Raw genomic sequence first — 24,342 nt, 5'->3', positions numbered from 1 at the left:
TCTTTCGATTCAAGACTATCAATTTTTTAAGAATTTCGAGATACCAAAATGGATATGTCAAACATCAATGAAAACTAACACAACTGCTCTACATTCTTTCACCAGTAATATACATCACAAATATTGTGGGTACAAAACAAACAACAGATGCATGAATGTGATGGAATGGTCACTTATTAGGTAATACAACTGAAACCCTACACTCGTTCCTCTAAACGGATCGTAGCCCTTCTGGGAGATTCTTAATGTCCTGGTCGTGTGCGAAAGACTTCGGCCTGCAGTCATAGCAAGGAAGTGCAAATCATATTTTGTTTATGCAATCAAAGAAAAGGCAGCCTATATTAAACCTGGGAGCAGCATATAAGACGACAAGTATAAACGACGAAATTCTAGTAAGGCGGCCTACATGAGTGGCTACTGCATATTTTTTCCCAATTTAAGGAATAAGAAATATAAGCACAACTCACCACTGGCTTTAGCTGCCAAAGTGTGATTGAGACAAATAAAGACTACCTGTAAGTAATCTTGATTCATCCTCATTCAGTATACTTCCATCTGAATATGACCCAAATCTAGCACTCGTATACTTGCGAACCAGGTCTGGACCCCAAGGACCTACACCTCTTCATTTGGCATAAGACAAGTTAGAAGCCATTTAAGAACAATCTATTCAAAATAGGAAGTATAATAGGCAGCCAGAATATCCTTCACATTAAGTGGGGCTTTGAGTACTCAAAAATTCTGTAAATAAGCATTGGTATTGGTTTTACAGAGTACATAATAAAATGGAGTATCAGATACCTTGTTATCTTCTGAGGTGTAAAATTAGACTCAGGATTTGTTGAGAAAAAGAGATAACCAGAGACAGCTTTTGGCGCCGTTCTTGCCAAACCGGTTCCTGATAAGTTCAGTCATGTCTAAAACAAAGATCACAATGATCAAACTAAAGGACCTGTTAACAGTTTTTAGTGCATCAATCAGGAAGGCATTATAAAGGACTGAAATATGTAGCTGCTAACAATTCCCTAATGTTTATAATTGCATCAAGTATGCTCCTCAAGTTAAATATTACAGTTAGCAACAAACTTTTCTCATCTTTCCAGATTTGTTCAGCATGATATGTTACAGTAATGAAAAGAAAGAGACAGAGAGAAACAAAAATCACCTGAAATTTCAGAAAATGGCCAGCCTAGTAGAGCTGTTTGAATCTTCCGGGAGTAGATAGGCTCGAGTTGCTCCTCAGATTGAGGCTCGAGCTGCTCGTTTATAGACAAATTTAGAATGAACTTCAAATCAAGATTTGAGTAGCATTCGTATGTGTCCACTTATTTACAGCCCTACATCTTGTTCGTCATTAGCCAAAAAACTAAACGGATAAGTGACAAAAACCATGGAGCCCTAAGGGAGCATTATCCATTTCTCAACTGTTCAAAATGAAGGCATAATGCAAGGTAAGTTTGTTATTAAACCAACTTCTGAATGATTCGATGCAATACCCTACTACACATAGTTCATCGAGGGAAGTAAGATTAAGCCGACGACCCTTAAAATTCATTTCTCAACCGAACAATGCACACCTCCCATGAGATTTTCTTGAAGGTCTATTTCATCATTTAGTAGAAACAATAGAAAATAGGGAAGCATTACTTCAAAAGGGCAACTAAATTCTACAGCTATAAAATATAAGTACATTATCCTAACAAGAGTGACAGGTGTAGTATGCCACCATAGCCTAAATTCTAACTGATTTGCAACATAAGTACATAATGCATACAAGAAGAAGAAAAAATAGACAAGAAAGGAGAATTACTGAGAATGCATCACATTGGCTGTGTGCATTTCTTCTGAGAGTGACCGAGCATATGGCATCGGCCACATTGAACAACTCTCTTTGGGCGTTTCAAACTCTCCAAGCGCAGAACTTTCTTTTTCGGTCTTCCAGGAGGCCTACGCGTTTTAGGTGGCCGAATGATGATATCAACTTTAGCTCCTCCACCATCAGTGCCTTCGCCCAGCTCCTTCCACAGGCTCTTGTCGGGGATCGGGTGTATCATCTGTGAGTAGGTTTCTCGGTAGCTGTGGACTGTGAAGCAAGGCTCAGCAAACAAGTGAGCATTTTGCCCACAGGAGATAAGAGCTGCAGCTGCATGTGCACATGGCAGACCGTAGAGCTGCCACCGGCGACATGAGCAGACTCGATTTCTTATGTCCACGATGTTTGTCCGTTCAGTTGAAACAATCTCAAACTCAACCTCATTGGCACGGAGCACTTTGTAACAGCGAGCATCCGAAATAGCTTCTGAAATCCGCTTTTCAGCCGAGGGTACAAGAATTGAGGTCAGTCGCATTCCAATGTTAAGACGTTCATTGAACCATGATGTTAACTGATGCCGAATATGCTCCATCATCTGAACAATAGGGAGCTCGTGACATTCTAATGCCCAATTGTACAGCAATTCTGTGGCAGTCAAGGTGAAATGGCCGTAGCGTACGCCTTCAAAGTATGCCACGGCCCACAGCTGAGGGTTGAAATGGTGTAGCCAAGGCAAGACATCCTCTGAAATCTGCACCATCTCAGATATTTTACTTTCGAATTCAGCTGTTGTGAGCGCATAGACAGCATTCCAGAATATGTTCACCAACTTTGAGTTCTTGAACGTATCACGGAAGTTCTCGCTGATAAATCGCAGGCAAAAGCCGTGGAATGCATTAGGAAAATGAGTCTCGACAGCTTCTACCATACCTATTGTTCTCTCAGAAAGTATTGTGAGTCTGGGCATACTATCAGTATTCACCCCTAGAAGCTTACGCAGCTCTGACATGAACCACATCCAATTCTCATCACTTTCCACATTAACGACAGCTATTGCCAATGGAAACAGTTGATCATCAGCATCAATGGCAGCAGCACAGAACAATGTTCCCAAGTACTTTCCTTTAAGATGGACTCTGTCCAGTTCTAATAGTGGACGGCAAGCATTAATGAAACCATAGATTGCAGCACGATAAGAAACAAATAACCGTTGGAATGTATTTTCTTGTCCTGTGGCAACAACAGAAGCAATGCTGCCAGGATTAGTTTTCCTTATCTGCTCACAATATGCAGGTAGAAGCTTGAAACCTTCTTCATAAGTCCCATGTAATGCAGCCATACTACGTTCCTTCCCTCGCCATGCCTGCATATAAGAGACTGCTACCCCATGTTGATCTCGAATATCTTGCAAAATCTCCTTTGGCTTGTATTGTGGATTATCCCTGATACGTGCTTCCATAGATCGTGCAACCCAGCCCACAGATGCCTGTTGATGATGAAGATTTTGGACGCCTTCACACGTATGCTCTGCATTAAGCGTTCTAATGGTAAATGTGGGAACTCCAGGCAACTTTGCAACGTGGACACGCCACGGACAACCATCTTTTGAACACTTAGCTATAAACCTACTCCTGTCAGATTTCACTATCCGAATCTCAAAATGCAATGCTATGGCTATATCCTTCAATGTTCTTCTACAAGTATCCACATCCGGGAACTCCTGCCCAATCGCCAATGTTTGACTCGCCAAAGATACACTTGGATTCACACTAGAAACTGGGTAAGCATCTTCAGCCGAGTGGCCGGGCAGAGTGATAGTTGCATTTGCACCAGACACTACAGATAAGCCCTGTTCAGCCATTAGCGTTGTTCATTTAGATTTTAGACCCAAGCCCACATTTTAAAAGGCCTCGTTTTTTTCCTCTTTAAAACGCCATGTTTCATTTGGAAACTACCACAAATGCCAAAACTCAAACTGCATCAAGAATGCTAAATTTCAAGAATTTAACAAATGGGCAACAAATAAGAACCCAAATACTTCAAGAAAATTCGGCCACAAATCACTTGAACCACGATTAATTCAACAAGCCACAATCTCCAAGCAGCTATCTACAAAATAATAAAAAGAAGGTTTAAACATAAAGCTCAATCATCATCAAAATCTGTCTATATGTAAAAGCATCACAAACAATTGAGGTTGCACAATTAGTTTAATACTAGTAGTTAACAACTAACAAGTCAATAAATCTCAGTTGGAGGACCACCTACACACAATTTCAAGGAAAATAAAAAACAAGTAATTCTCAAATTACAATCAAATAACCAGAAGCTCAAAAGTATAAAATACATCCATCTTTATTAATGCACAGATACAACTCTACTGGGAAAAAAATGAAAACAGATTTGCAAAAGGATCAAAATATTGCTCAATGCACGCTGCAAGCAGAGACTCAAGTGCATATGCAATTACTACTTGTAAACTCTCTACTAGAAAGATATGTGTCATTTAAGAACTAGATTCTATAAACGGGTTTAACCAAACTCAGTGAGATATACCTCTTATATTCTAGGTTAACCATAATGTTGAGACATGATGCAGAAATAGATGACTATAAAACAGCTGCATCTGGAGAGATAAAGTAATCCCAAACTCCACAAAGAAATTGGATACAAGAAAAACAGTGGAGAATAATAAGAAATAAGTAATCACCGTAGTTAAATGCTCTCACCCATTTACATCTTTTATCCATGTTGCCATATAATTCACATCTTATCCACAAAAATAAGGTACTGGGCAAGTAAACATAGAAAGAAGAAGATAGCTATCAATACTTTTTTTTTGGTAAAGTAGCTATCAATACTTGTATGACCTTGTACACATCTAAAAGTAAGAAACGTTAAGAAATCAATTCTCCTGACTTTATTACTCAGCAAAATAACTGCTCTATTATGCACACCTATATGGCTTACATTTTTACCTTCTTCAAGGGTAATAAAGCACTTGAATGAGAGAAGCAAAAGCTGAAACACTACCCACCATAACCTTTCAATATTTAACCTAAATTCAAGAAACTATTCCCAATAACACTCATTATTCACTACACCCGAACCAAAATATAGTAAAGACACGAACTTTAAGAGTTGAAAACACTGAAATTACATAAAGATTGCATCTTTGCATAAGTGAAGTGGAAAGAACCGCATTACAATATGCAAGATCCTATCAAAATCAGCTCAATATTTCGGAAAACCGAACAAGCAACACTTAAAAAAAGGGATGAACAAAAAAATGAGTTAAAGGGAGCAATTCAATAATGAAAGGAAGCAGTAGATCTAAATCTTTTTCATCGGAGATCGAGAGAGATGGACCTTTGAGTTACATAGATGTCTGTGTGTCGAGAATTTGAAGAGGAAGAAGAAGATTTGAGCGGGATAATCCGGCGGCTGGCGGGATTGGCCGGTGAGAAGAGGAAGGACTGTGAAAATGGGTTGGAGAGGAAAAAGGATTACGTCGGCCCAGATTTGATTTAACCAATTCAGAAAATCACCAAGATTGTTTCAATTTTCGTTCGTAACCGAAAATACACAAATTTTATTGTGAAATTGGTGAAATAAAAGAAAATAGGGAATAAAAATAACAATTAAAATTTTATGAAAAGAATTAAAAAGAAAAAAGAAAACGAAAGAGATAATAATTGTTTGTTACTACCTTCGTTCACCAAAATTTGTCCCATTTTTCCATTTCTGTTCGTCCCCAAAATTTGTCTCATTTCATTTTTACTATTTTTGGTAGTGGACCACATATTCCACTAACTCATTCCTCCTCACATTTTATTATAAAACTAATATATAAAAGAAGGACCTACAATCCACTAATTTTTTCAACTCACTTTCTATTACATTGTTTAAAATCCGTATCGGATCAAAGTGGGACAAATTTTGGTGGACGGAGGTAGTAAAAATAATGAATTTGGATGTTCGCCATCATATCAGATCAATTTATTTGTATGAAATTGCATGGGTACATAATCAGTTAATTAACTAGTATTTATTTATATAAAAATAATTCTATTTAATTAAAAATATCAAGAGTATACGGTTTTAGTTGAATATGAATTTTAATATACAATTGATGAAGTAAGACAAAATAAAAAAATATATATATTATTAACGAAAAATAGATCCTATATCATTAGATAGTTTCCAAATTATAAAGTGCAGTAGTATATTTCCATGGAACAGATAAACATAAAGAGTGCATACGTACTCTTAGTTAAATTTTTTTTACAATGAATTAATTGAATTTTAGGATAAACTAAAATTGGACCAAATTTAATAAATTTTTGATAATTTACCCATTATGAATTAATAAATATTCGATATGTGGGGTAATTAGTGGAAATTATCATAAAAATATTGTTAATGGCTCATATTTAAGCCTTGGATTTGATCCTTTTATTGGGCCTATTAAAGCCCAAGAATAAGATTTTGGCCCATTATAGTTATTCGGAGTATCATTCATTAACAATTTTTTCCAAGAAAATTTGCTCTAAAGCCTATTTAATTAAGAATATATATAGGTATGGCTGGGAAAAAATACCGAAATATCGAAATACCGGCCTTATCGTACTGAAAAAATACTGAAAATATCGAATTTTCGGTATACCGTGACTTTCGGTACGGTATGATGCCTTACCGAAAAATTTCGGTAAGATAACGATATGAATTTTCAAATACCCCGGAATACCGTTGCATACCGAAATTCGGTATATACCGTATACTAAGGTATATACCACAAAAATATAAACACAATTATATATAAAATATATTTTATATATTTTTAAATTATAAAATCTATTGTCAAATATAAATATAATTATGAATAAATTTTATCTTTAAAATTATAAAATATAAATAATATTCTAAATACTCTAATTTTCTATTTTAATTGATGTTGAAAGTCAGGTATACCACAAAAGTAAGGTATACCGAAAATGAGCTACAGTATCGGTATGGAAATTCGCCATACCGAAAATAAGGTATACCGAAAACTTTGTTAAGGTAAAGGTATGACTTTTTCGCATACCGTATTTACGGTATGGTGGTTTCGATAAGGTATACCGTACCTACCCACCCCTATACATAGACGACAGCTATTGAATGATGATCTAGAAAAGATAATTGCACAAAATATTATACGTACTTAAATTTATGCTTCATATGTTTTTAAATAAGTTCTATAGCTTGCCATGTAAGTTACAATCTCCCTGGGCCATATAGAGTTGTCAAAAAAGATGGGCTACGGCCCAAGGAGGTTCGCTTGGTTCGAAGCCCAATTGAGTCTAGGCCCATTTCTTGAGTGGGTTGGGCTGGCCTTTTCTATATATCTTTTTCCAAGCCCACTTAATAAAGTCATGAGGTGACATATTTTTTTTTTGAAAATATCAAATAAAAACTCCTTAATTCTTCTTTAGGAACACATTTTCATTTTCTAAGAAAACCAACTCGATTAACATCTCTAGCCATATATTGTTGAATCTTTATTGTTTCTTTTTTAGGATTAAGAGTGTGTTCACATCGGATTGTGCATATTAGCTAGTAACTTTTTGACTTATAGCATACCAACATTTAAGTATTGACATTATTTCTCATGTTTTTCAATTAAGATTGAGATACATTTAAACTTTGCTAGTTGTAGCGCATTAACGTAGGCGCTCAATCCTTGTGAAAACAAAAATATATCAATAATGTGATCATCCGAAAGGGGTGAGTGATGGAAAATTCAAAGTGCCGACTTTATAATTTATTCGAATCATTATATAAAAATAATCGTCTCTAGCTATGCCAACATTTATTAGATTTTACTAGAGCTCTAACTAAATTTCGATAATGTTTCACGCAAAAATGGTGAAATATAGAAAAAAAAAGACAAAAGTTACAAAATTCCAAAGTCACAGTAGGACATCATACATTTCGTTATATTTTTAATTTGGTAATAGTATGGGTAATATTTTAAGGTTTGGAAAGTGAGCTTTTAGTTTTACCGATACATCGGAAACTAATACTTCCTTTGTCCTAAAAAAAATATACAAACTTGAAAATGACATAAGTTAATGTGCAATTGGTAAAATACGAAAAAAAATAAAAAAAAATTAAGAGAGAAGTAAAAGGTAATGAAGGAGTGTTAGTGGGTTGTTGGAAAAGGTAATGAAGGAGAATTATGATATGTATGATTCTTATTTGATGACGAGTGATTTCGTTTGATTTCGATGGACGACCCAAATAATAAAACTAGTCTATTCTTTGAGGACGAGTGGATTATATGACATAAAATTTGGAACCAATGTTATCTTATGTTAAATGCGTGCTAAATCACCAGTGAAATATATTATTAGTTGAGTATTTTGCAAATTTACACCAAACTTATGGAGTACTCCTTATTTTTGCATCTAAATGTTCAATATGCAAAAACACAGACTAATCTTTGTTACATCTTCATCCTTAATTTTTCTTTTCATAAACATCTTGGCTCAATGGATTAGGATTAGAACCAAAATAGTTTAGTCCGATAAAAAAATCTAAATAACTCGAAAATACATTGAAATGACGAAATAAAATGGACTGATGGAAAGTTGTTGGCTTAGCCCGATTGACATCCATGCTATCCATATTTAATTCTAGGAGTTTGAGTTGCCAGGTTGTATTGTAGTATATAACTAATTGAAACATTTAAGATTGAAAAGTCCATATTTAATAATTCAGGAATCTAGCAATTAAACTTTATGAAAAAGAAGTTGGAGCTTTTTTAGGGGGACCCTAGTTGTAACTTGCAACTACTTCCATCTCTTGCTATAAATTAAGACAACCCCCCAAAATCACTCACCACGTGACATAAATGGTTTCATGATAGTGAACATGTGAGACAGGTCAACTATTAAATTCCTTAAATTGCGACTCATAAATCCTTTTTTTTTTCAGTGACTTGGAATGGCTGAGAAATCTATACACAATAATAATACTATATACAAATATATTATATAATTTATATTGAAGAATCTGCCGAACGTTATACTGCAGCTGCTGGACTTTTGTCTTTGTTTTTAGTGATACTCATTATTTTAAATTTAGAATAAATATTAGTAAGTCCTACTTGTAATTTGAAAATGTTATCTCATCATAATGGGATCTTGTTATTTAATGCTCAAATTTTTTTATGTTTAATATTATTAGCCGTTCCACTTTGATGATGATTTTAGTCAAATGAGTACTAGTCATAATAAAAATTAAATATTTTATTAAACCACTAACCACAAACATTAAATATTTGCCTTTTCCGATGAATACTAGCAAATTTCGATACCCTGCCCACTCCAACGGCTACATTCTTTCGAAATTATACATTTTAATTTAAAATAATACTACTATATTATATTGTGGAGTAGTATTATTTTCAGGAATAGCAACATAATCATTACTGCACATATCAGTATCTCAATATTGTCACCTTTATTCAATAATTGCAATTGTGAAAAAGGGTTCTTTTGCATACATACAAAATTGTAAAGTGTAAATCCATACAAAATTGTAGTAGTAAAAAAAAAAATGCAAACTAACCATAATGTTAAAATGGTACATTTCCCTTCAGTTGAGAAATAATGACTAGAAATAACAACAGGATTCATAATCTAGAGCAAGCATATTCTTGCCATGACACAAAAAAAAGAGTTGAAAAATAGATTAATTTGATGAAAAACAAATCGAACATACTACAACAAATCTTGCAAGAAATCCTAATTCTCTCAAACATGAAACAACAACAAATGAGTTCAGTTCCTGTGGCATGGTGGATATTTTCAGCTCGGCGAGGGCAGAGTGGTCGGATCAGCGGAGGAGGGGATTTCCGGGCCTAACCGGCAGCCTTCAAGCATGAAAACGACGTCGTTCATAGAAGGTCTTTCGAGAGGGTCGGGCATTGTGCAGAGCAATCCAACTTTGACTCCCAGCAAGAACTCTTCCCACTCTGATGACTCCGGGTCGAGCTCAACTAAACCGGGCTCAAGCAGTTCGGAGATTTGGCCTCTTTGCAGTTGCCTCTTCACCCACTTCACGATATCCTCGTCCTGTGTGAACATCACAGGCTTCTTACCAGTCAGAATCTCCAGCACCACGATCCCGAAACTGTATACGTCCGCTTCCTTCGTTGGTTTCCCTGTCAGTGTTGCTTCTGGTGCTACATAGCCCAGAGTGCCAACGGTGGCAGATGTAGAGGCTTCGGCCGGTGTAGCAATCGTCACTTTGTCCAGGCCAAATTCAGAAAGATGGGCTTCAAAATCAGCGTCAAAGAGCACGTTCTGTGGCTTTACATCACCGTGTGTGATTGAGGCGGAATGCAAGAACGCTAGACCACGAGCTATGCCTAGTGCAATCAAGTGGCGCATTGGCCAGTTCAGCACATGCCCTTCTTGGTGTGATGCCTCTTGAAGCAGTGTGGCTAGATTTCCATTAGGCATGTAGTCGTATACAAGAAACCGCATATCAGGAGGCGGCCCAGCATAGTAGCCACGGAGGACAGTCAGATTGCGATGCTTAACTTTGCCCAGAGACTCAGCTTCCTTGCGGAATGTGCTCTCATCGATTGATGTGTCGGGGAGGCGCCTGATAGCAAGAACCATACCATCAGCATAAGTGGCTTTAAAGAGCAGCCCATATTTGCCCCTGCTGAGTACATTTTCCTCATCATACTGCCTGGTTGCTTCCACAGTCTCTGCATATGTGATCTTGTTGTTGAACATAATGAGCTTTGGCTGCCCATACTCTTCACTTCCACGAGCCCCTTGTGAACCGGGACTTGAGCTTCGTTTCTTAACACCATCTGCTCTCAGCTTCTTTCGCCACCTAAGAAGACTGTACACATACCCACAGCAGCACAGCAGCAGCATTAAACTACCAACTGCAACCACAACGATGAAAAGAATCATCTTCTTCCTCTTACGTTCATTCACCCTTTTGCAGTTCCTTCCCAGTGGTTCCCCGCACAAATTCTTATTCATCGCATACACAGAAGGATCACTGAACTCAGCTGCCAAAGCAGGCGGGATCTCACCCTCAAAACTATTGGCAGACAAATTCAGCCTTTGTAGACCAGATATGATGGAAAGACTTGCAGGAACAACACCAGTCAGATTATTTGAGGAGACATCTAACTCTTTCAATCTCGGTAACTTGGATAGTGTCTCTGGAAGGCCGCCCGAGATGTGATTTGAATCTAGCAACAAAACTTCCAAAGAGGAGCAGTTTGAAATGCTTGCTGGGATTGGGCCAGTTAAGTTATTCTGACCCAAGTCGAGCCTCTGTAAATGTGACAAACTTGAAAAATCGGAAGGAATTTGGCCAGTTAGGCCATTCTCTCTCAGCTCTAAGACTTCAAGACTAGTGCAGTTGCTCAACTCCACCGGAACCACACCACTCAATGGATTACCAGATAGTGAGAGAGCATTCAATGATCCGAGAAATCCATAACTGGCTGGAATCTTGCCAGAGAAAGCATTTCCTGAGAGATTAAGATCCTGCAAACCAGACAGGCTGCTAAAACCTTCAGGCACATTTCCAGAGAATGAATTATCCTCCAAAGCCACAACTTGCAGCCTTGGTAACCCAAAAAGCTCAAACGGCAACTCTCCCGACAAGTTTTGCTTGCTCAAATCAAGAGTGGTGAGCCTCAAAAGATTCCCAATGCTGGAAGGGATAACTCCCGAAAGCCCACAGCCACTCATATTCAAAACTTCCAATCCTTTCAAATCCCCAATACTGATAAAAGCCTGATTGGAAAATTTATTGAAGCTCAAATTTAGAGTGCTCAAATTGGCAAGCCTCATCAACTCTAGAGGCACAGTCCCATTCAACTCATTATCACTAAAGTCCAAAACTTGTAGAGATTCAAGACTGCCTATGCTCGAGGGAACCACACCACTAAACTCATTCCCACCAAGAATCAACGTCGTTAACTTCCTCATTTCCCCCAAAAACTCGGGTACTGAACCCGAAAACCGATTATTTCCAAGATCGAGTACTCTAAGAACCCCACATTTGGTCACACTCTCGGGAATTCTGCCAGTTAATGAGTTGTTACCAACTCGAAAATCCTCCAAATTCACCAAATTCCCAACATTTTCCGGCAATAACCCCGAGATCAAATTGCCGGAAACATCTAGCGACCTTAATGTAGAGAAATTCATTAGGAGATCAGGAAACGTGCCGGTTATCTGATTCTCGTGAAGATCTAAAACTTGAAGAACACTGTGACAAATTTTGCCATCATTATTCCCAATACCCGTGAGCGAATTAAAACTCAAATTAAGAATCCTAATCGTAGCATTCAATACCGAAATGTTACAAAGCAATGATTGCGAAACGACACCAGTCAGGTGATTACGAGGCAGCGAGATAACCTGAAGCTTCTGAAGCGAGCCTATCGTCGCCGGAACCACGCCGGACAGCATATTATCGCCGGCACTGATGTGAACGAGAGACGAGCAGTTCGACAGCGCCGACGGAATCGTCCCGTGGACGTTATTCGCGTCGATCCACAGATACTCCAGCTTCTGCAGCGCTCCGATTGCCGCCGGTATCTCGCCGGAGAAGCGATTGTAGGACAAATTGATGAGCTGGAGCTGGTGAGCAGCGGAGAAGTTCGCCGGAATCCGACCGGAGAGCGAATTGGAGGAGAGGTCGAGCACGCGCATGCTCGCCGGAATGTCGCCGGAGATTTCCCCGGAGATTTGGTTGTGCGAGAGGTTCAGAACCCCGAGATCCGTGAGGTTGGCGAAGAGCGCGGCGGGAATGTCGCCGGAGAGCGAGTTGTCCTGCAAGTAGACGGCGCGGAGGAGCGAGCACTCGGCGAGGGCGCGCGGGATGGAGCCGTTGAGGCCGTTGGAGTGGAGGCTGAGCCTCTGGAGCTGGGGGAGGCCGGCGAGGCGGTCGGTGAGGCCGCCGCTGAGCTGGAGGCGCGGCAGGCGGAGCTCGACGACGCTGCCGGCGGCGGAGCATCGAATGCCACGCCAATCGCAGGGCGCTGCGGGCGTGGAGGCGTCCCACCCGCCCAATGCGCCGCGCGGATCGTGCAGATTCTGCTTGAAGGCGAGCAAGGCGTCGATCTCGGAGCCTCCGCCGGCGCCGGCGCGTGTGAAGCTAGCCGTTAGAATCGCGCAGAGCGCCACGGCGAGGAGAGTGAGAGTGGAAGCAGGCATTGGTGAAATCGGAGATGGAATTGAGGTTTTAGGCTTGAGGAATGTGGTTAATTAGCAGATGTAACGCCATATGCCGAAGCTGCGGCGACTGAGAGAGAGAGAGAGAGAATTTGGGGGAATTTATTTATGAGGTGTTTTGTTGTTTCCCTCTGTTGAGAGAGATGAAGTCTACGCCGAAAAAGGGCATTCAAAATTGAGGAGAAAAAGGAGTGAAATGAATCGCTTTTTATGCACTTTATTTATCGGACCACTCATTAGACCAACACTGCGCACGCCACGCACCACATCGTGCCACAGCGACGCCCGACTACGGGTGAATATTTGATTTTCGGTCCCAAACATACGATCGATATACGAATTTGGTCCAAAACATTCACTTTCTAAGAAACGGGTCCATGACAAATTAAATTCGTGTTGATCCGGTCCATTTTTAAAGGTTCCCAAAATTTTGACCCGATTAGGCTGAATCTCAGATTATTAGTCATATTGCAAATGTTCAAGACGTATTTGATATTGGTAATGAATATGTTGGACTAGTTTGACGCTATTTTATTCTATTTTTCTGCTTCATCTTCGATGAAACTGTAGTCCATAATGCTATGTGGATGTTTCAAATCCAGTTTCAGAATCTTAATATACATTTCAACATTGTCGAAATTCAGGAACATAGATTCAGGGACTTACATTCAAGATTCAAAATTTAAACATCTAAATTCACAGTGACAACTGAGGTTGACGGTGACGACTTCGTCTCGTTGATGGGCCACCGCTGTCACCGGAACTCCGTCAACGGTGCAACCTCTCCATATCAGACATGTCTGATGGGTTTTGGACCAAGTTGCAATGAAAGAAAATTAGGTTTTTGGTGGTGTGGGGAAGAAGAAATGAAAGAGAGGGAGAATAAAAAAATTTGTTTTGATTCATGTTTTTCATATTTTTATTTAAGAGTTTTCTATTTTACAAATATTTCTGAAAAAAAAAGTCAGCTACAACAATAAAAGATTGCTAATTTTGTCAACAAAACACTAATTAACGGTTGACTGTCGGAAATTGAAGGAACGGTAAAAAAAAGAACCGGATAGACACGAATTTCATTTGTTATGGACCCCTTTTTCAAAAAGTGATTATTTTGGACCAAATTATTACTACTACTTCAATTATTGTCTAAAATGAAAAGGGTATGTTATATGAAATGGAAAGTGAATTATTGAGTATGAAATTAGCAAGGAGTAAAATAATTGTGTGATCTATTTCTAATTTGCACAATTTGGGATACAAGAAGTGGGGCTAGAAAACAAGTTGAAGAAAAATTGACTTAATTATACCTAACATTAGTAAGAATGGCCATATAAAAGAGTTTTCTTTTATGAAGCGAATCCCATGCTAAGAACTATAGTAACAGCAAATTAATTTTTGCGATCATTTTCGGCGACTATGATGCATAACAAATAATTAGAATAGGATAGTGATTTGAGACATTGTGGATTTAGCTTTTACGTACTTAATCAATTTTGTAGGAATTTTTTTAATAATTGAAGTCCAATAATGTGTTTTATCATTAAGTACTTTTTTATATAATTAAATACTAGTAGTATTCAAAAACAAAAAATGTTCCATGAAAATGACACTCCTATTACAAAGGAAAAAAGTATTTGACGTGGTTTAGCATAAATTACTTCTTTTCCTTTTTACTATAGGATATATTCCATTTTTTTATAGTAAAATTTTAAAATTAAGAAACAAAATATTTGAAAATAGATTCAATTCAACAGTACTCGTATAACAAGAAATATTTTAAATTAACAAGACATTCAATTCATTATCATTCAAAATTAGTTATTTGAAAACACAATGATGATGTCCGTTCAATAATAATTACTCAATTACTGTAAATTAATCATGAATTAATTTTAAAATTAATGTAAACAATAGTAATAAACGAAATATGAGTTTCGATTTAATTTGGATATTTGATTATCGAATAATTGATTACACCGCTAGAGATGCCCAAGGTTTTCGGTTCCGGCGATTAACTGCGGAACCGTAACCGCCGATTCCAGTTCCGGTTCCGGTTCCGAACCGAGAACCGTGACTTTTTTCTTGAACCGGAACCGTCATATTTTGAACCGTGGGCCGGTTCCAGTTTCAAATTTTATGAACTGAAACCGTGCCGGAACCGTCGGTTCCGGACGGTTCCAAATTGGAACCGTGAAACCGAGCCGGAACAGCGAAAACCGGCGGTTCGAAATCGTGAAAAACCGTAAAAAATTCCGGTTTTGGTTAAAAAACCGGCGGTTCGAAACCGTGAAAAACCGTAAAAAATTTCGATTTCGGTTCGAAAACCGGCGGTTCCAAATCGAAACCAGAACTGCCGATTTTCGAACCGAAACGGGAACCGTGAAATAGCCTCACGGTTCGGTTCCGGTTCCACATTTCCCGAAACCGGAACCGGCAGTTCCAAACCGTGGGCACGTCTGTTACACCCTATCTTCCATTTTCCCCAAATTACATCAATGGTGACCTGCAATGGATGAAATTGACAGCATCAAAATTCAACAACAGCTCCCAAAATGGAAGCTCTCTCGCAGCTGAGCATTGCGCCCTTCCCTCGCCGCTTCCTCTCGCCTCCGCCGACCGCAAAGCCGCACTTCAAACCCAGCGCCGCCGTCAGCGGCGGCCCCACCACCAGCAGATGGGCCGATCGCCTCTTCGCCGACTTCCAATTCCTCCCTTCCCCGTCGGAAACTTCAGACGCCGCAATCTCTGCGCCGCCTCCGCCGCTTCCTTCTCTCCCGGAGCGACTGGTGTCAGTGCCACTGGATTTCTACCGTGTGCTCGGAGCGGAGCCGCATTTCCTCGGCGACGGCATTCGCCGAGCCTACAACGCTAGGGTTTCGATGCCGCCGCAGTATGGTTACAGCGACGACGCTTTGATTAGCCGGCGGCAGATTCTCCAAGCGGCTTGCGAGACCCTTGCGAACTCCGGTTCTCGCAGGGAGTACAATCAAGGGCTCGCCGAGGATGAGTTTGATACCATTCTCACTCAAGTGCCCTGGGATAAGGTTTTCTTTCTATTTCTTAAGCTAATTTTGGATATATCTAAGTTGAATATTGGAAATTTTTGATGTATAGTTTATGAGGAATGTAAAAGAAAATTGATTACACAGATTAAATCTCATCAAAGAAGATATCTTTTTAGAAAACTTTATCTTTTCCAAAATCAGAATCAACAATTTGTTGATAGTTTCCATTTCTGCAGTTGGGAAGTTATAATTGGTTTCTGTACGAAGATTTCCCTTGCTATCGAGTAACAGTGACTGAACACCCCTCTTTAACTTTTGACCTGACGGGCATTGTAGGTTCCAGGAGCTTTGTGTGTGCTGCAAGAAGCTGGGGAAACAGAGCTGGTTCTTCAAATTGGAGAGAGCTTGTTGAAAGAGAGGTTGCCCAAGTCATTCAAGCAAGATATTTTGTTGTCAATGGCGCTTGCTTATGTTGATTTATCTAGGGATGCCATGGCATTGTCACCTCCTGATTTTATTAGGGGCTGTGAAGTGCTTGAGATGGCACTCAAGCTATTGCAAGTAAGGATTTTATTATCATTGTGTCTCTTGTATTCTGTTTTGACATTTAAAATATAGTTCCAGCACACTCTGGCTGTCCGTCCATGAAATGGATTGAGATCCAGTTTTTGTTATTATTATCTTACCATCCATTCATCCTAAGGTCTTTGCATTCCTCAAGTTCTGTTATTTGCTTGAATCGTAAGATTTCATTTATCGTTAGTGTCCCACAAATCATAGTACGTACATGCATACATACATAAATTACATGTGTCTTTCACCTTACTTAGTCCCTTGGAACTATAAAGATTGAATCTTCTTCATGCAGGAAGAAGGTGCAAGCAACCTTGCCCCTGACTTGCAAGCACAAATTGATGAAACCCTAGAAGAAATCAATCCGAAGTGTGTTATAGAGCTCCTAGCACTTCCACTGGATGATGAGTACCAGTCAAGAAGAAGACAGGGTCTTCAAGGTGTGCGGAATGTTTTGTGGTCTGTTGGTGGTGGGGGAGCAGCTGCTGTGGCTGGAGGATTCACACGTGAAGATTTTATGAACGAGGTTTTTTTGCGTATGACTGCAGCAGAGCAGGTCTTTATTCACTTCATCCAAATTATATGTTCAGGTCCGAAATCTATATTCTTACTTGTTTGTTTTTTGATGTAAGGTTGATCTTTTTGCTGCCACACCACGTAACATACCCGCAGAAAGTTTTGAAGCATATAATGTGGCCCTTGCTTTAGTTTCCCAAGCCTTCTTAAGCAAAAAGCCCCATCTCATTCAAGATGCTGACAACCTTTTTCAGCAACTTCAGCAAACCAGGATTACTGCTAGTGGGAACTCCTCAACTGCCTATGGCACCAGAGAAAATCGTGAAATAGACTTTGCACTTGAGAGGGGTCTTTGTTCTCTTCTTGTTGGTGAAGTAGAAGAATGCCGTGCATGGTTGGGATTGGATAATGAAGAGTCACTTTACCGAGATCAGTCGATAATTAACTTTGTTATAGAACACTCTAGTGACGACAATGAAGATGATCTCCTCCCTGGCCTCTGCAAACTATTAGAGACATGGTTGATGGAAGTGGTATTTCCTAGATTTAGAGAGACCCAAGATGTTATATTCAAGCTTGGAGATTATTATGATGATCCTACGGTTTTGAGGTATTTAGAGAAACTGGAAGGTCAGGGACGCTCACCCTTGGCTGCTGCTGCAGCTATAGCAAGGATTGGAGCTGAAGCTACAGCTGTGCTTGACAGTGTGAAGGTTAGTGCAATTCAGGCACTGCAGAGAGTATTTCCTCTTGGCAGTGGGGAAAAGAATGTCAGACATTATCAGAAGAATGATATCAAGAGTTATGGTATGCCGGTTGTGAGTGGAGAGACTGTAATGGATCTTGATCATGATGACTCCCACAGGTTTGGAGTTCCGGAGATTACTGGTCGTGATGGACTGCAGCAACAAGAAATTATTACTAACAATATAAAAGATGCAACTATAAAGATCATGTGTGCCGGTGCTGCAGTTTGTCTCACGACTTTAGTGGGGTTGAAATTCATGTCATATCGCACTGGCTCTTCTGATTTACATAAAGACCCTAGCACAACTTCTGTGGCTTCCGATGTCATCAACGTAGGTATGTTTCAGTGGATTAATGTAATTATGTTTCTTTAGTAGCAGTTACTAAACCCAAATTTCCTTCTCCTCAACAAATGAACCAGTAAAGTAATAATTGGAAAGAAATCCTCTCCTTGGTTAAAAAGTGGATTGACTGCAAAGCTAAGATGTATAATAATATTTTCCAATTTTGATTCTTGGTCTGTTGTTTCGTGGTTTAAAAATTTTGTATTCATCTCAGGGGCCCCAGTCTTTGAAAATTCTGAAGAAATACCCCGAATGGATGCAAGATTAGCAGAAAATCTGGTGCGCAAGTGGCAAGCTGTTAAATCTCTAGCGCTTGGTTCTGATCATTGTCTTGAAAAATTATCAGAGGTGAGCAAGGTGCTCATATTGCTATAAGTCCACTTTGTCCTCTATAATTTTGATACATGTTAAACTGCTCTGAGTTTGCATTTTCATTAAGCAGAGTGCTCCTGCCTGGTATAACTGCGTTATAGTTGGCAATTCATTCTGATTAAGCAACATAATTTATGCTGCTAGGTATTGGATGGTCAAATGCTAAAGATCTGGACTGACAGAGCTATGGAATTTGCTCAGCATGGCTGGTTTTGGGATTATCAACTTCTGAGTCTTAATATTGATAGCGTGACTGTGTCAGTTGATGGTCGGCGTGCTATTGTGGAAGCAACTCTTGAAGAGTCTGCACAGTTAACTGATGGAGCTCACCCCGAGCATAACGACTCATACAATACAACATACACAACGCGGTATGAGATGTCGTTTGCAAAGTCAGGCTGGAAAATTGTTGAGGGAGCTGTTCTCAAATCATAAACCCATTGTTAACACTACTAACCTTTGTGTACATGCGGTATTTTGTATAATTTGCTGGCTATTAATGAAGGCTTATGCTATTACAGAGGGTGCAATTCCATTTGCCTTCCATCTTCATACATAGGTGAAATGTTTTGTACATTGATAGATTCTTGAATATATTGACCAAATGAAAAGATAAGAATTGGGGGAAGTTAATGACCCAAAAACAAAATGTTGTGATGCATATTTCGACAAATTTCGAGCTGAGATAGGAGTGGTGTAGCGATTATAGGATCATTTCACATTGATCCTGATAACTGTGTAGTGGTGTTAGGATCTCAACTATGTATTGTACATACTGATGGGAGTTGAAAAATCTAACAAAAAAAATACAAAACCATTTTATGGTAGAGATGTATGTAAATGTGTTATCAGATGATGGAAGGAATGGGGTGCCTCCAGCTAAATGACTTGGTGCTGGTCTGTTTGGGTACTAAGCTGAGGCCAAACATTTCTTTGGGGGCTTCCCCTGCTTCCTTCAGCCCCGCCAGCTTGGCCACGATTGCAGCGCTCTCGTTGATGTGATCCATGTCGTTGGTATCAGTCCACAGCTTTCGGCACAGCTGCAGCCTTCTCTGTTTTGATTTCACCTCTATGCCCCACTTCTGGAATATAGCTTCCCTCTCCTTTGTTGTGAACTTCTTCAGCATCCGCCTGCTCAGCATCTCGCGCTCACGTTGCAGAGCCTTTGGGCTGTTGAAAGAGCCATTGGTGTCAAGGTATTCACTGGTTTAAGAGAGTAGTACTATTTTTATGTATCTATTCTTACCTTGATGGAACCTCATCGTTTGCATCTTTGTTTCCTGTTTTCAGGAAAGAAAGCCGGCGATGCTCTACCTCCATGTACACTGCATCCGACGGGTCTCCTTTGAATAGCAGGTAAAAGTAGCTCCTATGGACAAGAGGGATGTGGCACGCGTCCCAGAGCTCGATGATTTCCCTTTTCCTCCTCTCAAACTGGACCTTCCAATCCGCACCACTTTCGTCCTTCTTAGCTTTTCCAGGTGCAGTCTCTTCAGCACCACTTAATCTCCTTTCCCTCTTGCTCTTTGCTGCTGCAACTTCTTCTGTTCTTTCCTTCTTAGCTTTGCCTTCTGCAGCACTACTCACCGACCGTCCCTTGTTCGTTTCCTGCCACCAAAATTCCCTCATGAGGATCAAATTTAATGATACATAGATGATTGACATGAGAGAGAGAGAGAGAGGGAGAGAGACTTACCACAGCCTGTTGCTTCACTGTCCTAGGTTTCTCCTGTTGATTCTCCGGGTACTCTTTACGTGGCAACTCCATGCTCTTCTCCGTGCTTAGAGATTTCCCTCTTGCTGTAACTCGGGAGTTTTGTTGGGAAAGAGCAGCACCATTTGACTGTTTTCTTGCACTGGACTGAGCATCACTGTTAGATTGCTTTCTCCCATCAGAGATCCCGGAGTTTTGTCTGGAGAGAGAATCGCTAACTGACGTTGAATCGGAAAGCCCGAACGAGTCCTCCCTGGACAGTGAATCACTGATGAAATGTAGCTTTACATCGGAATACCTCCCCGAGTCCTGTCTGTCCAGAGACTCACTAACAGACTGTATCTTCGCGTCGGACAGTCTTCGTGAGTTCTCTCTGAGCAAAGCAGCCAGGGTCTTTTTACCAGAAATCTTCTCCAGAAACGGTGATTCAGTCCCTTCTCGGCCTGGCCCGTTCATGATCGATGCCAGTATCGCTTCGCAGCTTTTCGTTCTCTCTGTTTTTGGACTGTGATCAGATGTATTGAAGTCTACTGAAACAGAAGGTCTCCCTATACAGGTTAGAAAATCAGTCAGCGTGATGCATTGTGTGTTGGCCTAGCGGTAGAGTGATTGCTACTACCTAAGACGCGCTCTCGTGCCCTTTCTGTTTTTTGACTGAAATCTGATGCATTGAAGTCGGACGAAGGAAGAGATCGCCCTATACAGTTAAGAAAATTAGTCAAGTGTTAGTGAAACAGGACAAATGAGCCACTGCTGCTGCTACCTGAGAGGCGCTCTCGGGTGCGTGGAGAGGAAGCATTTGCCAAGTGATTGCGTGGAGAAGATGAGAGATTGCGTGGAGAAGACGAGGCCTTGCGCGGGGAAGTAGTACTCGTAATCGAGTTTCTTGACAGGGAGTTTCTCCTGTCTGAACTATTGAAGCCTGCTTGAGCCATCTTCTCCCATCCTTGGCAGGGATCCGGACCAAAGTACTTATCGATGCACACTCTGGGCGACATGGTACTCGACAAGAGGTCATCGTTATTCTCTGCAAACTGCGACCCTCTCGATGCAACATCAAAGCCCAGGGGATCCATAAACTCGGAAGCTTCTGACGCTGGATATTCATCCGTCCACGAAGCCCCGTCATGACTCTGCTCAACAGGTTATAAATTTCTAAACACCCTCTTAATCATATACTACATCAGTTTTATTAGAGAAAAGAGATAAAAACACATTTCACCAACCCAAGCTCTGGATGTTTGATGCTGCAGCATATTCTCCATTCGAGATTGAGCCAGATCACGTTGATTCGTTAGTTCTTTAATCTCTCTGTCCATCTGTATTAATGAACAGTCTTGCTGTAGTTAATCAAAATAGATTAAGAGTTTGAGTATATGATTGTTTACCTTTTGAATGAGAAGTTCTTTCTCTTTGAGTGCAGGTGTGGAATTTGGGCCAGTGTTGGGGTGAGAATGTAACTTCTTCAGCTCATTCTCCATCCTAGCTAATTCCTTTTGTAGCTGCTTCACCAGTGCTTTCTCCGACATCACGACGTTCACTTGCGCGTTTGTGCGTACTTGCTTCGCGCAGTTGGCAAAGTGAAGCGTGTTTCTTGATTGCTCGACGTGGCTCTGAGCCGGGCTCATCGTGCATATGATAGCCGTCCTCGCGTTGCCACCCAACGAGTTCTGCAATATACGTGTCAGCTTCGAGTCTCGGTATGGAATGTGCCCGTTTCTTCCTTTGCTGCATCACAAAATGACCAGGTGTGTCTCAAAATTTGTATTCCCGACGTTTCTTAATAATAGAAACTTTTGAAACAACGCATGTTTTAATGCAAATCTGGTAAAGTAAGGGACAGATAAAATGAAAAAGTGTGTTAGTGGAAAATGAGACCGGTCTCATTAGGAAGAACGAAGTTTCCTAATGTGGAAAGTTTCTATGTATAAGAAACGGATAAAAAGAAAAAAGTTTCAATTTTTCAGAAACGGTGGTATCTAATCGAGCCAACAACTAAGAATGTGGGGGGTGTGGATGGCCTAAATTTCTTGAAATAAGCCTAGCAAAACACTCTTTAAATCGAAAAAACACGAGTTTGTGGAGTGTCGACCGCACCTTAGCTTTCGAATAACAGTTCCGAGGGATAGTAAACTGCGGTTTATGTGGCCACCTTCTTTGAGTCGCGTCCCGGCTGATAACGTTTGCGAAGCACGTTCACTCCCAGCAAGATCAACAAAATTCTATCATTAAAAACACATTACTTTCTATGATCCATGCATTGTGTTACTCCAAATTCATCACTAAAACATTAATTTCTTACCACTGAAGCTGTTAAAGTACTCGAACTCGGTGCTCCCATGAGCTGAACAGCTCCACTTTCAACAGTCTGCAGAATTTTGATGAAAACTCCCAACATCATAACAGAAATAAATTGTTCAACAAGTGTGTGCTGTGTGTGTATGAATGTATGTATATACCAAGCGCAGTATCTGATGAGATCGAGAGCTGAGTTCGTTGAGGCTAGTCTCGCCTATTCGCCTTTGAGCTGAAGAAAATACGCGAGATCCATATAAGTTTGATCAGCAGCAGAACAGGAAAACTCATCTCAAAAGACTAGTCTGAATCGAGAAAAGATCTCACATTTGTTGCCTTACACGACGAGTTTGTAACAAAGATTAGTAGCACAAGTGACTACTTCCTTACCTTGACAGACAGATAACAGCCCTTTTAGCTGGGCCGCGTCCTTTAAGGTCACCTCTGTGAGCTTATCGACTATCGTCCCTCTCTGTGGTAGAGAAACAAATAAGGATGGTTTGGTGAAAATCGACCAATCTCCGGTGCGTACGTCCGCATGCATGTGTGAAGATGGAGCTCCGCGCCCAGACCCAACTCCGTCCGTTGTTAGGCTGGTTCAGTGCGCGGAGCTCCATCTGCATGCATGCGGATGTTTTTTTTTTTTTATTGGTTACGGATCAAAACGTTGAGGGAAAATGAATTCACCTCTGGATCATCAAGGAGTCTAAGAGAATTGGCTTCAGTTTGGAGAAGATCTCTCACTGCTTCATTATATATCTCCATGGCCGAAAATTTGAGAACGAACTTTCTGTCGGGATTCTATAAAAATATATCGTTACGTGATCAGGCCAGTAAACCGTGGGCGGAATTTACATTTCCAAACAATTTAAATGCACGTTCGTGATAGGAACACGATGATCGAGATAGAGATAATTAACCTTGTACGTGTATTGATATATATCTGCAATTGCACATTCTGTGATTCCACACATGGTGAAGGTCTTTCCACTGCCAGTTTGCCCATATGCAAAGATAGTTGCTGCAGATGAAAAATTCAAACATTCTTGAGCTTGATGTGTATCAACATCAACACATGTATGCATATTTTGAGGATATTTAACTACTCACAGTTTATTCCACTTAATACAGAGAGTGCAATCTTTTTCGCAGATTCCTCGTAGACAAGTCTTGTTGGAGCGTTAAACCCGAAAACTCTATCTGCATGTAAGAAAATATGCAAATATTCACATCATGTAATAAACTTGTTTTCTACCCTTTTATGTGTTTTTTGAGAGTTTTGAAATTTATCGAATGTAATCTCCGTATTTCGATCTAAAAAAAGTGTGGGAGTGCTTACTGAAGGCGTAGGCACTGGGAAGTTGCGTGTTCTTGAATACGATAGTGGTGTTGTTGATGCATTCCCATTCCGACGTATCATTCTTTGAGATTTCCCTATCACTCAGAGGCCTAACCCTAACTGCAACATAGATTTTCTCCTCATGTGCACTTGAATTATCTCTTTCTTCTCCACAAGCCGATGCCATTTTCTACTCTTTTTTTGGTGTTTTTTCTTGCTCAAATGCACGTGAAGAGAATCTACTTCAAGCTGCCCTCTCTCTTTGACAAAGAGAGGGGGCTTTATGTCCCAACTTTAAGGTTCTCCACTTCTTTATCTACATCAATACATATGTATACATAGTAAGAAATTAATGGTATA

At 40.1% G+C, this 24,342-nt stretch overlaps 4 protein-coding genes across 12 annotated transcripts; 1 reads left to right on the top strand and 3 right to left on the bottom strand.

Annotated features, from left to right (window-relative positions):
- Positions 1–68: 68 nt before the first annotated feature.
- LOC125222346 lies at positions 69–5,318 on the bottom strand. Of its 9 annotated transcripts, none has more exons than XR_007176539.1 (6): positions 5,183–5,318; positions 1,811–3,922; positions 1,166–1,337; positions 802–952; positions 468–623; positions 69–275 (listed from the first exon to the last, which is right to left on the bottom strand). XR_007176539.1 is itself a non-coding variant. In XM_048124880.1 (3 exons), exon 2 carries the CDS (start codon positions 3,672–3,674, stop codon positions 1,821–1,823), a length of 1,854 nt encoding a protein of 617 aa, XP_047980837.1. In that variant the 5' UTR covers positions 3,675–3,922; positions 5,183–5,318; the 3' UTR covers positions 1,325–1,424; positions 1,811–1,820. The 9 variants fall into 9 exon arrangements, 2 of the variants coding, with proteins under 2 accessions (XP_047980837.1, XP_047980836.1); XR_007176536.1 differs by having other exon boundaries at positions 802–917; XR_007176537.1 differs by having other exon boundaries at positions 514–623; positions 802–917.
- A 4,111-nt stretch (positions 5,319–9,429) lies between these two features.
- Positions 9,430–13,239, bottom strand: LOC125223461 (probable LRR receptor-like serine/threonine-protein kinase At4g36180). The gene has a single exon (XM_048126623.1). It carries the CDS (start codon positions 13,057–13,059, stop codon positions 9,667–9,669), a length of 3,393 nt encoding a protein of 1,130 aa, XP_047982580.1. The 5' UTR covers positions 13,060–13,239; the 3' UTR covers positions 9,430–9,666.
- A 2,326-nt stretch (positions 13,240–15,565) lies between these two features.
- Positions 15,566–19,164, top strand: LOC125222087 (protein ACCUMULATION AND REPLICATION OF CHLOROPLASTS 6, chloroplastic). Its single transcript, XM_048124520.1, has 6 exons — positions 15,566–16,121; positions 16,419–16,643; positions 16,951–17,211; positions 17,288–18,254; positions 18,477–18,610; positions 18,779–19,164. The coding sequence occupies exons 1-6, from the start codon at positions 15,630–15,632 to the stop codon at positions 19,067–19,069; spliced, it is 2,370 nt and encodes a 789-aa protein (XP_047980477.1). The 5' UTR covers positions 15,566–15,629; the 3' UTR covers positions 19,070–19,164.
- Positions 19,165–19,380: 216 nt separating this feature from the next.
- On the bottom strand, positions 19,381–24,108 carry LOC125221480 (kinesin-like protein KIN-7C). The gene is made up of 15 exons (XM_048123601.1): positions 23,983–24,108; positions 23,754–23,843; positions 23,564–23,664; positions 23,331–23,444; positions 23,034–23,115; positions 22,808–22,875; positions 22,651–22,716; positions 22,446–22,570; positions 21,737–22,076; positions 21,575–21,667; positions 21,112–21,484; positions 20,987–21,045; positions 20,331–20,942; positions 19,881–20,242; positions 19,381–19,804 (listed from the first exon to the last, which is right to left on the bottom strand). The coding sequence occupies exons 3-15, from the start codon at positions 23,615–23,617 to the stop codon at positions 19,483–19,485; spliced, it is 2,670 nt and encodes an 889-aa protein (XP_047979558.1). The 5' UTR covers positions 23,618–23,664; positions 23,754–23,843; positions 23,983–24,108; the 3' UTR covers positions 19,381–19,482.
- Between the last annotated feature and the right edge of the window lie 234 nt (positions 24,109–24,342).

Source organism: Salvia hispanica, chromosome 4 (genome assembly GCF_023119035.1).
Source record: "Salvia hispanica cultivar TCC Black 2014 chromosome 4, UniMelb_Shisp_WGS_1.0, whole genome shotgun sequence".
Taxonomy (NCBI): domain Eukaryota; kingdom Viridiplantae; phylum Streptophyta; class Magnoliopsida; order Lamiales; family Lamiaceae; genus Salvia; species Salvia hispanica.
Note: the sequence above shows the minus strand (reverse complement) of the source record. Positions and strands in the feature narration are given on the sequence as shown.